The 11,564-nt window shown below is 45.3% G+C and overlaps 1 protein-coding gene across 1 annotated transcript in view; it reads right to left on the bottom strand.

Annotated features, from left to right (window-relative positions):
• The window catches only part of MYRFL (myelin regulatory factor like), a 116,664-nt gene that overhangs the window by 58,493 nt on the left and 46,607 nt on the right, over nt 1–11,564 (bottom strand). Inside the window, 5 exon segments of the mRNA XM_070622061.1 lie at nt 1–65; nt 1,239–1,315; nt 3,502–3,697; nt 6,883–6,976; nt 6,979–7,032. The exon segment at nt 1–65 is cut by the window's left edge and continues 46 nt beyond it. Of these exon segments, the coding sequence (XP_070478162.1) occupies nt 1–65; nt 1,239–1,315; nt 3,502–3,697; nt 6,883–6,976; nt 6,979–7,032 (486 nt within the window).

Here is an 11,564-nt window from a genome sequence, read left to right as displayed (position 1 = left end):
TGGTTTCGCTGAAGTGTAACCGGCCCAGTGTTACTTTGGTGACCTGGTCAGCCAGCAGGTCGACTCTAAAACAAACAGCAGAAATACTGAGAGACTGAGGGAAAACGAAGTCTTTGATCACATTGGACGGGTTCCTAGACCCTCAAGTACGTGTCCTGCCCTGCTCTCAACACACTGCAAGGACCGTTGATTCCAGTCACTGGGCTCTAACAAATACCCCCAGCGCGGTCAGGAACGGCTGCCGGGGAGGCCACGGAAGGACACTGGAAATGCTCATCCAGCAGGAGCTCAAGCCCAGCGTTTCTGACTTGTAAGGGCCGTGTGCTCCCCACACCATGAACAGATTTTCTCATCTCCACAACGGGAGAAAAGACATGGTTCTTTGTGCCTCTGCCGCGGTGACTACAGTGCTGGCCTCTGACAGCCATTTCTCTAGGTTCCTGGTGAATTCCTTCGTGTCCCTTTCTGCATCCGCCTTCTTCTGGCCCAGCTGCGGGAGGTGGCCACACCCCGGCTGCCAGACAGGGAGGACCAGACACCTCAGGCAAGCTTAGCGCCATGTCTGGACAGTGGCTCCCGCTCCAGCGTCAGGCTGAGCTGCTGCCTGGTCTGTCCAGGCTGTAGGACCATCTTCTTCCCAGCCCAAATGGGGTTGACTCAGGGTCATTACACTGAGCCAGCTCACTGCATCCCAGGCAAATCCGTCAAAAAGCAAACTCCACTCCAGGTCACTCTACAGGGTGGATGCTCGCTGTGGACTGCCATATTGCTTTGTACAATCCCAGCCCTGCAGGCTTTCTATCTTGGAACCCATTAGGCAATCTACCAACAGAGCTTTAAAAAACAAGAAAAAAATGAACTGCAAGCACAGCATGGATCCAGAACCTTGACGTTAATTCAATCAGCATCATGCTGATTTAAATGAAAAATTAGAAGAAAGGTCTAGCTATGGTCTATCTCAGAGAACCAAAGTTGTTAGCAAGGTTATCAGTAATAAATGATTATAATATAATATAATGATGACTTTAAAGATGGAGCTTTTAATAAGGAATTTTTTGCAATTATTTCAATGCATTTTACCTACTTCATTTTTGCTGAAAAGTACCTGTTCATAACATTAACACATTATTACTAATTTAGTTTCTACAGTGGGGTTCACTTTAAACAAGCAAAATAAATTAGACAAAAGATGTTCTTCCCAAAACATTCACAAAGCAAGTGAGAACAGAAATTCTTACTTAACAGGATTGAAAATCTTCTTGCTTCTGTCTGCTTGGGACTGTTCAATAGCGATTATTTGATTGGTGGCTTCTACCTGTGTGGAACAACAAAAAGTAAATGAACTACTTAATAAATTAACTAGCTTATTAACAAAAAATGTTCAGTAGTAAATAATCTTCAAGTACTCAGAAAGTTTTCCGAGGATCATGCTAGGCACTGGGCCGAGGGACAAGTCACTGAAAAGATGTATAAGAAAATGGCCCCACCTTAAAGCAGCGTGTGACTGGTGAGAAAAGAAACAAATTCCTGTAAAACTAGCAACAGGAACACCAGACAACCGAGTATTTCAGGAAAGCAGTGACCACAGAGTGGGCTCATAGTGGACCGGGTAAAACACAGGAGCAAAGCAGCTCAGACGATACACGCATTCATTCATTCGTTCGTTGGTTCGCTCGTTCCATAAACACCTGTTGAGCACCTGCCGTGCACCAGGCATTGCCCGAGGCATTAGAGATGAGAAGTAGACAAAACTAAGAAATCCCTGCCATTGCAAAGCTTACATTCTAATGAGAAAAAACAACAACAAACACCAAGAATAAATAAAATATAGGAAGTGATATTTATTCAGTGCAGTCCTATACCACGTAACAATGTTTTGGTCAACAACAGACCACACACATGACAGTGGTCCCAGCAGATTAGCACCACGTAGCCTGGGTGTGTAGGAGGCTGTGCCCTCTGGGTTTGTGGAAGTCTACTCTACGATGTTCACACAACGATGAAACTGCCGAACATGCCCTTCTCAGGAGGCATCCCCATCGTTAAGTGAGGCATGACTCTTCTTGCTACAAACTCTTCTTGTCGTTAGTAAATAGTGGCAACGACATGGTGACACCTGCCCTGTCATGGACAGCTTGTGGGTTATTCACATTGTAATGATCTTTCTGGAAAGCAACTGGACAGCCTACATGGAGAGCTGTAATACTGTTCATAACTCCGATGTGCAAACTCCTCTTCTGGAATTTATCTTCACGCAAAGTTGGGCACACACGGACACGCACTGCAGTTTTGCTGACGTAGAGTTTTACTTACAACTACTTACAATAACACGGGAATTAACGTGTTGCATCCATACAACGGAAAACTACATCATCTTCGTAAACAATATTTTATAGCTTCTTTAATAATATCGTATGTTGTTATTTCCACAATATACTATTAACAATATGAGATTAATTTTAACAATAGAAAAAAACAAAGAAAAATTAGGTTACTAAATGGTGGGTCCCAAATATGAATGAATTTTGTCTCTTCTTCTTAATTTTATATTGTGTTCCAAAATTTTCACAACAGACTCATATTACTTCCATAACCAGAAAAATAAGTTCATTGGTTTTTTTTATTTGTTTTTGCTTTGTTTTGTTTTTGTTTAAGAGCTCAGTTTGGAGCAAGAGTCTGCGGTGTTCAGTGGTCAGGCCCCATTTGGGAGGCTCAATGCCGAAACCCAGAGTAAATCTCGAGTAAGATATGCAGATAACAGACGTTCCTCCCCAAGGAGCTGGAGCTGAGGTGACAATTTAACAAGAACTGCTGACCCCTCAGAAGTCATCCTTCCCTCGTGTGAAGCCCAGCTCTGTAATTTACTCTCTGGATGGACCGTGCATCATGCTGGGCCTCAGTCCCCCTTGTTAAACCGGACGAGAGAGGCATTGACTGGATTAGTGGCTCCCTGGCTGTTTTAAGTCAGGAAGCTCTTTGAGAATTTGATGAAAACTACGAACTTACTCCATGTGAAAATGCACCAGCACTGAAAAGTATAAAATAATTAAGACGACATTTAGTAAAAGAAGTGCGAGATTAACACACTGGAAACCATAGAATTGCAGTTGGAAGTGACACTGTGCCAGTTTCTGAGGCCAGGCTTAAGAAATTGGCAGCTTCCACTTCCTCTGTCTTGGGACGTTTCTTCTCAGCGCTCATCCACCATGCCATGAGGAATCACAAGCTGTCGCCCAGGGGGGCCACACGGAGAAGAGCCAGGCCCCCGGCCACGGCACAAACTTGACAGGCGAGTGAGCTATCCCGGAACTGGATGCAGGCCCAGTGGAGCTCCCCCGTGGTCTGTCGCAGCCACAGCCAGGCCGCAGGTGTGTGACCCAAATAAACGACTGCTATTATTCTAAGTTCCTAGGTTTGGGGATCGCTTGTCATGCAGCAACAGACAACAGGAACACTTCATAAATGTTGGCTTAGTCAAACTGAACTAAATAAAAGGCTTACCTTAACCCCAAAAGCTTTCAAGTAAAACATTTCTATTGGCTTTAGGCCCATTTGGGTTTTGACAAACTGTGGACTGCCCCAGACTTGGATATGGATGGTTAGCTGAAAATGGTTCTTCTTTTGGCAAACAAAAGCTTCATCTGCTGGTGAGAAATTAAATCCTTTGTCTGTGACAACTTGATAGCCTATATCAGGTCTGTGAAAAGAGGAATCAAGAAACCAATTTAACAAATACTGTTTATATATTTTCTTTCATTAACAATATTAATTAAATAAACATTTCAAGAAAATATATTATGGAAAGTTCCTTTGGCTACATTTAATCAAACGACTTCATGAATTTTTACTGGGGAAATGAAAATATTTCAAAACACAGCTGGCTCTCTCACAGTTTTTTATCTTCTCACGAGGAAAAGGCACAGTTCTTGCCAAATGAAGCCTTGGCTCCTCAGCCTGCCTTCTCCCTCTGCTTTCTAGCCTTCTGATCTGACTCCACTGTGCAAGAGAAAGACGTCAGCTAGAAGTTGAGAAGTCACATTACTCAGTTGTGAAATATCTGGGATAGAATTCATCTACTTCTTCCTTTAAAAAAAGTCTCGAAATTTCATCAGCAACACACAAAGAGTTACTTGAATGAATAGTCGGCTGATTGTGGTCATGTGAGGAGAGCAGGCTGATCAGAATTACCAGGAACAGCTTTAAACCAGATCAGCCAGAGCCAGCCATACTACTGACTGACAGCCCAGTGACGGACGAGAGTGTGGTCACTCGCTGTTGTCCTCCCAATCTGGTCACGGCACTGAGACCTAGCTGGCTGCTTTTGCACAAAGGAACAGGAGGTTGGTGGGGTGGCTAATCCGTCTTTTGCCTTATGTGTATTATCAAATCATTTTAATAGCAATGTTTTGTGTGTTACATGTTTAATAAATACTTTTAAAGGTCAGTAAAAATAAAACATTAAATGCGTAACAGTATCAAGTAGAGAAGAGAATACAAAAGTTGAAAACTGCTTTGGTGAGTTTTTCCCATACACATTGTAGATATGGAACATGATTTTCAATTCCTCAGAGTCCTTAAATGTGGGTTTTCCTTCCCAGGACCACACGTGGACGAGGGCAGCACTTACTCTCTGCTGCTCTGGATCTTTGCTTCCTGGCCTCTCAGTTTGGACAGCTGCCACTTAATGAACAACTTGGAGTCTCTAAATTTTTCTCTAATTCCAGAAACAGAAAATATGAAAGGGTGTCTTGGGAAAAGAGTGTTCATGACTTTGCAAGTTAAGCACTTTCCCAATGGATCAAGTAGTGGGTCATTGATTACTCTCAAGTAGCTGATGGGTCAAAGGCTCGGCAGCCACAATGCCCCCAGCAGCAACTGGAAAATCCATCAAATGAAGAATTCAAGAAGGACCACATGTCTTACACCACCTGGGATGTATATTGACTCAGGTTGCTAGAACTAATCTGCTAAGTTACTCATCTAAAGGCTAGATGAATTGAGTACAGATTTTACTACAGAGATTATTAAGAGCTGTCTTGGTTGCGAAAAAGGAAACATCTTTTTGCAACCTTCCACGTTTCACTGTCAAAAACTCTGAAGGAAGAAGGTAAGGTTTACGGCTCACGTACGAGCTTAGCCTGGAATTTCAGGACAGCTGGAAGCAGAAACTGAATCAGTCAACAATTACACTGGTGGAGTTTGTTCTGAATCTTAAATGCCAATCTCTGGTTATGGAAATTTGTTTACCTACGAAAAGCAATTCTGTTTAACATCAAAAGTTAATTATGAAGTCAACTAAACTGTTTTTTTTAAAGCTCTTGTTAACACAGTTTTAAATATCATTCAGAAAAAAAAGATTTGATAAATTTTCAATCCCATAACTTTACTGCTTTTAGGTAACGTAGGGAAACTATTTTTGTAACAAATTAGACATAATAATCTAAGAAGAGACAAGTGATTTTCTATCTCAATATGAATAGTGAAATCAAGGCAGCTTGAATTCTAATCCAGGTGAATACTGCCGCCTACTTTGCTTAAGAAAAGTGAATGATTGCTAAGCATTCAAAAATAAATCTGCCTCTACACCTTTAAGTTGACACCATCCTGTTCTCTTTTTCTTCCAGATCAGTGGAGCAGAGATTGGCTGTTCAAATAAACTTTAAAAAAAATAACCTACTCAAGTAGGAAGAGAACAGTTACTTTGGGAACTCGGTCGACTCAGACGCAGAGGCTGCGAAGCATTAAAGGCTTCAGTTAAAATATTGTGCGTGTGTGACGTGTTGAACCCTTGGTACCTATGTTAAGATGGAACACGGAACACTCCCCAAAGATAATCAAATGAGGTCTCAGAGTGAAAACCGTGACATGTGGACCCATCCTTTCTTTTTCTGATTGCACACAGTGGCAAAGACACAAAGTTGTGACATTTCAAGGATACAATGAGCAGTTTGCTTCCTTCTGCTTCCTGTTAAACGCACCAACTCCCAAAGTCTGTTTAACTCCTTGGATTTTGTTTTAAGGAAAAGATGTCTTCCTTCTAGTTCATCCAACATAAAAGTCCTAGTGATAAGTTTTGCTCTAAAAGAAGCTATATTTGAATTGGGAAAGTACCAGAAAGGCCCTCAAGTTTGTAGCCCAACATTTCTCATTTAATATTATATTTATTACTTGAAAATCCTATTCTTTAAACATTAGCATTTTTTTAGTATTTCAAGAAGGCATCTATAATCAATGAAAATTCTAGAACACTTAAGGAGATAAATTACATCCTAATGAAGAAAGAGAAAGTTCAGAGGATGTTCAAGAGCAGTAATGCACAAATCCAGCTCCAGCTCCTGCAACTACAACGTGCTAAGAACGGGATGGAACTTTTCCCGTTTAAGGGTATTTTGCACGGCCTGATTTCAGTCTGCCAATGCAAAGCCACCATCGACCACGGCTGCTACGGGTATGTTGACAACGGACCCAACAACACTCGGTGCAGCACGGATGGTGGGGGAGGGGGCGTCACTAGCTAACAATTCAGTGTGGCCTAAAAAAAATAAATCTATAGGATTTAAAATTAACTGCAGGATTAAATGTCAGCGATTTGGGAAATCTCCAAATTCCGGCTTTTGGTTTAAACTGGGCATGTGATCTCAGAAAGATGCCCTCTCCCTCCACCATTTAGTGGGCAGATTGTAAGTTAGAATTACAGATCTGATTCCTGAAACCCTTCATTAGTTAGAATGCAAAACATAAGGAGTAAGACATACTCCTCGCTGACCCACCCCACTTGGTCAGGGTGGCGTCAAAGCCCCAATACCTGGATTTAGTCTTGAGAGTTAGCGAAGCCTTCCTCCTCTCGCCCCCGCCCACCACAAGGTTCCTAAGGCCACTCACAGTTTCTCGTAACGACTGTTTAATAAACTATGCCAAGGAACACTTCGGTACGGCTGCCACTTCAGAGCAGGAGCGCACTGGTCCTCGGGCACACCTTCTGCCCCTCATTGTCACCGTCTTGAGCTTTGCTGCTGTAACTCCTACTTGTCACTGCAAAGAATAAGTGTATTAGATCCTTCCTCCAAAGTTGTTTCTCCTAGACTCACAGACAGCTGCAGGGAGCAAAGAACAGGCCTTGTCAGAGGCAGAGTGACCGTGGGGAAGGTGACAGGTGTTGGGAGGCGGGAGGTATGTGGCTGGCCCTGTTTCCTCATCTGTAGCAAGGGCAGTTTAGGGCAGTGTGGGCCCTTGTTGGACACTCTGCCTCAGCATCTATCCACCCTGCTTCCTCACTTCCAGGCTGGGTGGTTCCAGCGATGTCCACTCCCATCTGGAGGAGGGCAGGAGCCCGGGCTTGACCCATCAAAGTACGGCATTCACTACTCGCATCAATAATCACACCAGGTGGACACATGGCCTAATCCAGTCCAAGCAGAGCAGACCCCAGCGCTTCAGGGAACGCGGGTTCAAAGACGCTGACTCTCCTCCACGAGGGCTGAACCTGCGAGATCCATGCCCTAGAGCTGCTGGCACCATTTAGGGTCATGCGGGAAAAGCGGTCTGGAAAGGAAGCCAGCACGGCAGAAGGCAGAGTTGAGAAAGGAGGGCGCCCAGTGCTGGTGGCGTGCTTTGAGTTCTGGGATCCAATCCTAAACCCTTGGGTTACAGAAGCCAACAAACCCCCTGGTTTGTTTTTTCATTTTGTTTGTTTTTGGCTTATGGCAGTTTGAGGTTTTGGGGTTTGTCCTTTGTTTCTTTGTTTTTGTTAATTGCAACCAATCCAGTCTAGTTTGTCACAGGTCTCTGTGGCACCAGGATTCTGAGGTCCAACTTTCTGAACTTAGATGAGTTACTCACTCGCTTAGCGTCTTACTTCCCTCATTTGCAGAACAGAAATGAGAACAGGGGTCCTGGCCATCTTGCAACATTAACCAGCAGAGAGAATACCGCAACGCGAGTCGGGGCACTGTCAGAAGCTCACGCCAAGAGAAAGCAGCAGAAAGCATCTTCTCCGAATGTAGTATTGACTACAAGAAATTGCTACTTTCGTATGTCAAAAATGGCCAAATAACAGCAGTTTCACATGTGCAAACTACTATTTTTGCATAATCCTTGCAAGTTGTTTGTCTTAATTTGAGACAAACTGTACCATCAACCGCAGGCGATTTTTATGTAAATTCCGGTCCGTCTGCTGTCTCCTTTTCTTTTAGCTCTGCACCCCCTCACTCACGCCTGCCACCAGGAGGGCAGGGGAGTAGCGGCGTGCATGAGACCCGAAGGCCGTGGGCAGCAATGTGACAGAATATACAAAACACCCACCCTCACTCCTGCACGTGCACTCAGCCCTCACGGGAACACAGGGGCCACTGGGTTTTCTTTCCCTCATCTCACTTCCTCCCTTCACACGTTTACTGAGGACTTCCTAAAACAAATAAATAACAGAGCTCCTGCAGGTCGCTTGTGATGTCAAATGTCACAGAAAATGTTTTTCTTGGGCTGTCACTATTACATGGCCCCTATGCAAAAGATCTATTTTTCAGTTTTTGTCAACAACCATTTTGGAAAGATTTCTCAAAATCCTGAAAAACTTTTCCCAGTTAAGAATACAGGAGGTCAGCAATGCAAGGAGCACTTCACACCCTCACTGCTCCAAAAGTTACCCGGCCTAAAAACTTTTCAAGAAGACAAAAACCCTTCCATGGTTCTCCTGCTTACACCAAATTCAGAGAACGGAAGACGCCCCTTCAGCCTTCGCTGCCTCTCTCCACAATGGGGAGGGGAAGGAAGTGCAAGAGCTTGGAGTGTGGAACCAGATGGACTTGGGTTTGCATCACAGCCTTATCCTTAATGGCGACACAATCTTAGGAAAAGGGTTGAAGGTCTCTGGGCTTCAGTTTCTCCATCTGCAGAATGGGAGTAACCATATGCTGCCCCCCAGGACTGTGAGTACTTAGCACAGGGTCTGCCACCCGGAACAGTTTAAACAATGGTGTCTTTATTAGTGTTGGTGGCACTGTCATTATCACATGTGTTTGTTTCAGCTCAGGTGACTCAGTTATTCCTAAGAAGTCTGGCAAACACTTGTGTTCTTGGCTTCCATGGTAACTGTATCTGATGTAAAATAACTAATGCACGGCCACCAGCTCACCCGGGCCCTTTCCTATTTGAGCGTGGTGGCAGCAAGGTCAAGGTGCCAGGAGAGCCAGTCAAAGGCCAGCTCCACTCCTCTAGGTGCTGGTAGGGAGGGTGGGCAGGGGGCATTGTCCTCAAGGATAAGGCTTTTTCTGCCCTTTCCATCACAGCAGCAAGGGTGTCAGGCAGCCACTCCAACAGCACTGACATAGTCGTGGCTTCCCTGGGAGCTGGCCATGAGCTGGTGGACCAGGGATGGGAATCTGGGATGACAAGCCCACACTGAGATCCCAGGCACAAGCCTGTAGGAGGACATGTCATCATTAATACTACCACTGCTGTCTAGTTCTCCTGTGTGCTCTCTGCACCAAGCACTATCTCAGACACTTGATGTGGTTTCTCATCAACTCATTAACTCATCGTCAAGGTAAGGATCCTGTTTTTCAATGAACTTTCTTTACTGCAGTGTAATGCACATGAAGAGTAGTATATAGATCATTAGCACACAGTCTGATGCTTTCTTATAAGATGAATTATCCTGGGCAACTATCACCAGCTCAAAGAACAGGACACTGCCAGCACTCCAGTGGACAGCTCCTGCCCAGGAAGAATCCCTGCTCTGAACTCTAACACCACACAGGAGTCTGGAGAAATGGAGCAATACAATATGTACTCTGTGTGTTGGCTTCTTTTGCCCAATAGTATGTTTATGAGGTTCGCTCATTATTGTTGCACGTGGCGCCATTTGTCCACTTTCACTGCTGCACAGTCTCCATTGCATGAATACGCCACAGTTGATCCTGCCCTCGACGGCCACTTGGGTTACTTTCAGTTGGTGGTCATTGTAAGTAATGCTACTACAGACAACTCTGTGCGTGTCTCAGTGGGCCTGTGCACACGTTTCTGTTAGCTATATTCCTAGGAGGGGAATCACTGGGTCATAGGAGGTGTTTTAGTAGATGCAGCCAAACAGATTTATATAAATTGCCTATGAGGTAAGGATTCTTAATCTCATTCAACAAATGCGGAAACTGGCATTCCAAGACTGGAAATGGCCTGCCCAGCGTCGCAGCCGCCAAGTGAGAGACAGAACTCAAACCTTCCTCTTCCTTTCACGCTACACTGAGGGTTTCTCCAGAAAAGGTAACAGGAGAGAGAAGCAGACGTGTCAAGGCAGCAGATCACCCGGTCCCAATCTTTTGGAGAAAATCATAGACTCTTTTTCAATATTTTCTTACACATTACCGTTAAAAAATCTTGGAAATGGGTAAAGTAGAAATTAGGATTCTCATTTGATAATCAAGAAAAGTCAGGCTCGAAAAGTCCCCAACTGCTGGTGAGATGAGAAGATACTGTTTCTGACTGTACAGCGTGACTTCAGCCCCTGTGCCTCCCCCTGGCGGCCAAAGGTCACAACTCTGGGGCTGAAAAACTCTGGTGTTTGAGGTTCAAACCACAAGGCCAAGAACCCTCTCGTATTTGGAGTCTGACCATGTGGGTCCAGAACCAGCGAGCAGGAGGCGTCCATCAGCTGCTTTCTCTCTAAGTAAGATTTTACAGCTGCCCACAGCAACCCAGCAAGTCCACACTGTGAGCCCACGAGTGGGGGTCTTGGAACGCTTGGCCAGAGTGGACCGCTTGGGACAGGTCACCAGAAAGGCCTTCCTGATGGATTTAGAGCATCTTCTCCCACCAGGGATCCTGCACAAGCTCCTCCTTCCTCTGGGCATGTCATTCCCCGACCTTTGTAAAACCCTGTGGCCGCTGTAACATCACGTATGAATCTCCGCTAGAAAACTTCCGCTGAGAATATGAACTCTAAGGAAAACACGGCATTTGGATTAACTAAGTTTTTGCCCTTTTTTGCCCTGGGAACCTGCTTGTTTTCACTCTGGAACAGTTGTCTGGAGCCAGTTACCATCCGTCGGTCAGCTCTCGGCGCCCTCGGAATGGGATTTAAGAGGGATTCTAGGTTTCCTGTCAGTTGGGACACCTTGCCACTCCTCCCTGGCTGTTCTCTGGACGTGGGGGAACCAGTGCCCCCTCCAGCGACAGGGCAGAACCACCCCAGAGGAGCTGAACTCTGGAGCAGCCCGAGAGTCTGATGAGGAACACCTGGGAGCTCTGGGCGGCCTGCCCGGGACGCTTGGCGTGCCGGCGCATCCGTGCGAGAGTGGCCAGGCAGCTCCCTCCTCTGGCTGGGAGTCTACTCAGCCTTTTGTGTCTGAGAATCGTAAAGAAGCTGCAGGCTGGGTGCAAGGATCCCTGAAGACATTGGAATAACCTCGCAAGGAAGGTGGATGGAGAGCTCGATGTCATCTGGAAAGGGGCTTCAATTAGCATTTTGTGTTTCTAGGGTTGAATAAGATAAATCAAGCAACTGCTGGCCACGGGGGTCCATGCAAAAGGAAAGCAGGCCCTGAGAGTTCCAGTTTCTACCAGGGCCGGAC

This window comes from Equus przewalskii, chromosome 5 (genome assembly GCF_037783145.1).
Source record: "Equus przewalskii isolate Varuska chromosome 5, EquPr2, whole genome shotgun sequence".
NCBI lineage: Eukaryota > Metazoa > Chordata > Mammalia > Perissodactyla > Equidae > Equus > Equus przewalskii.
This window is presented reverse-complemented; position numbering and strand designations above follow the sequence as displayed.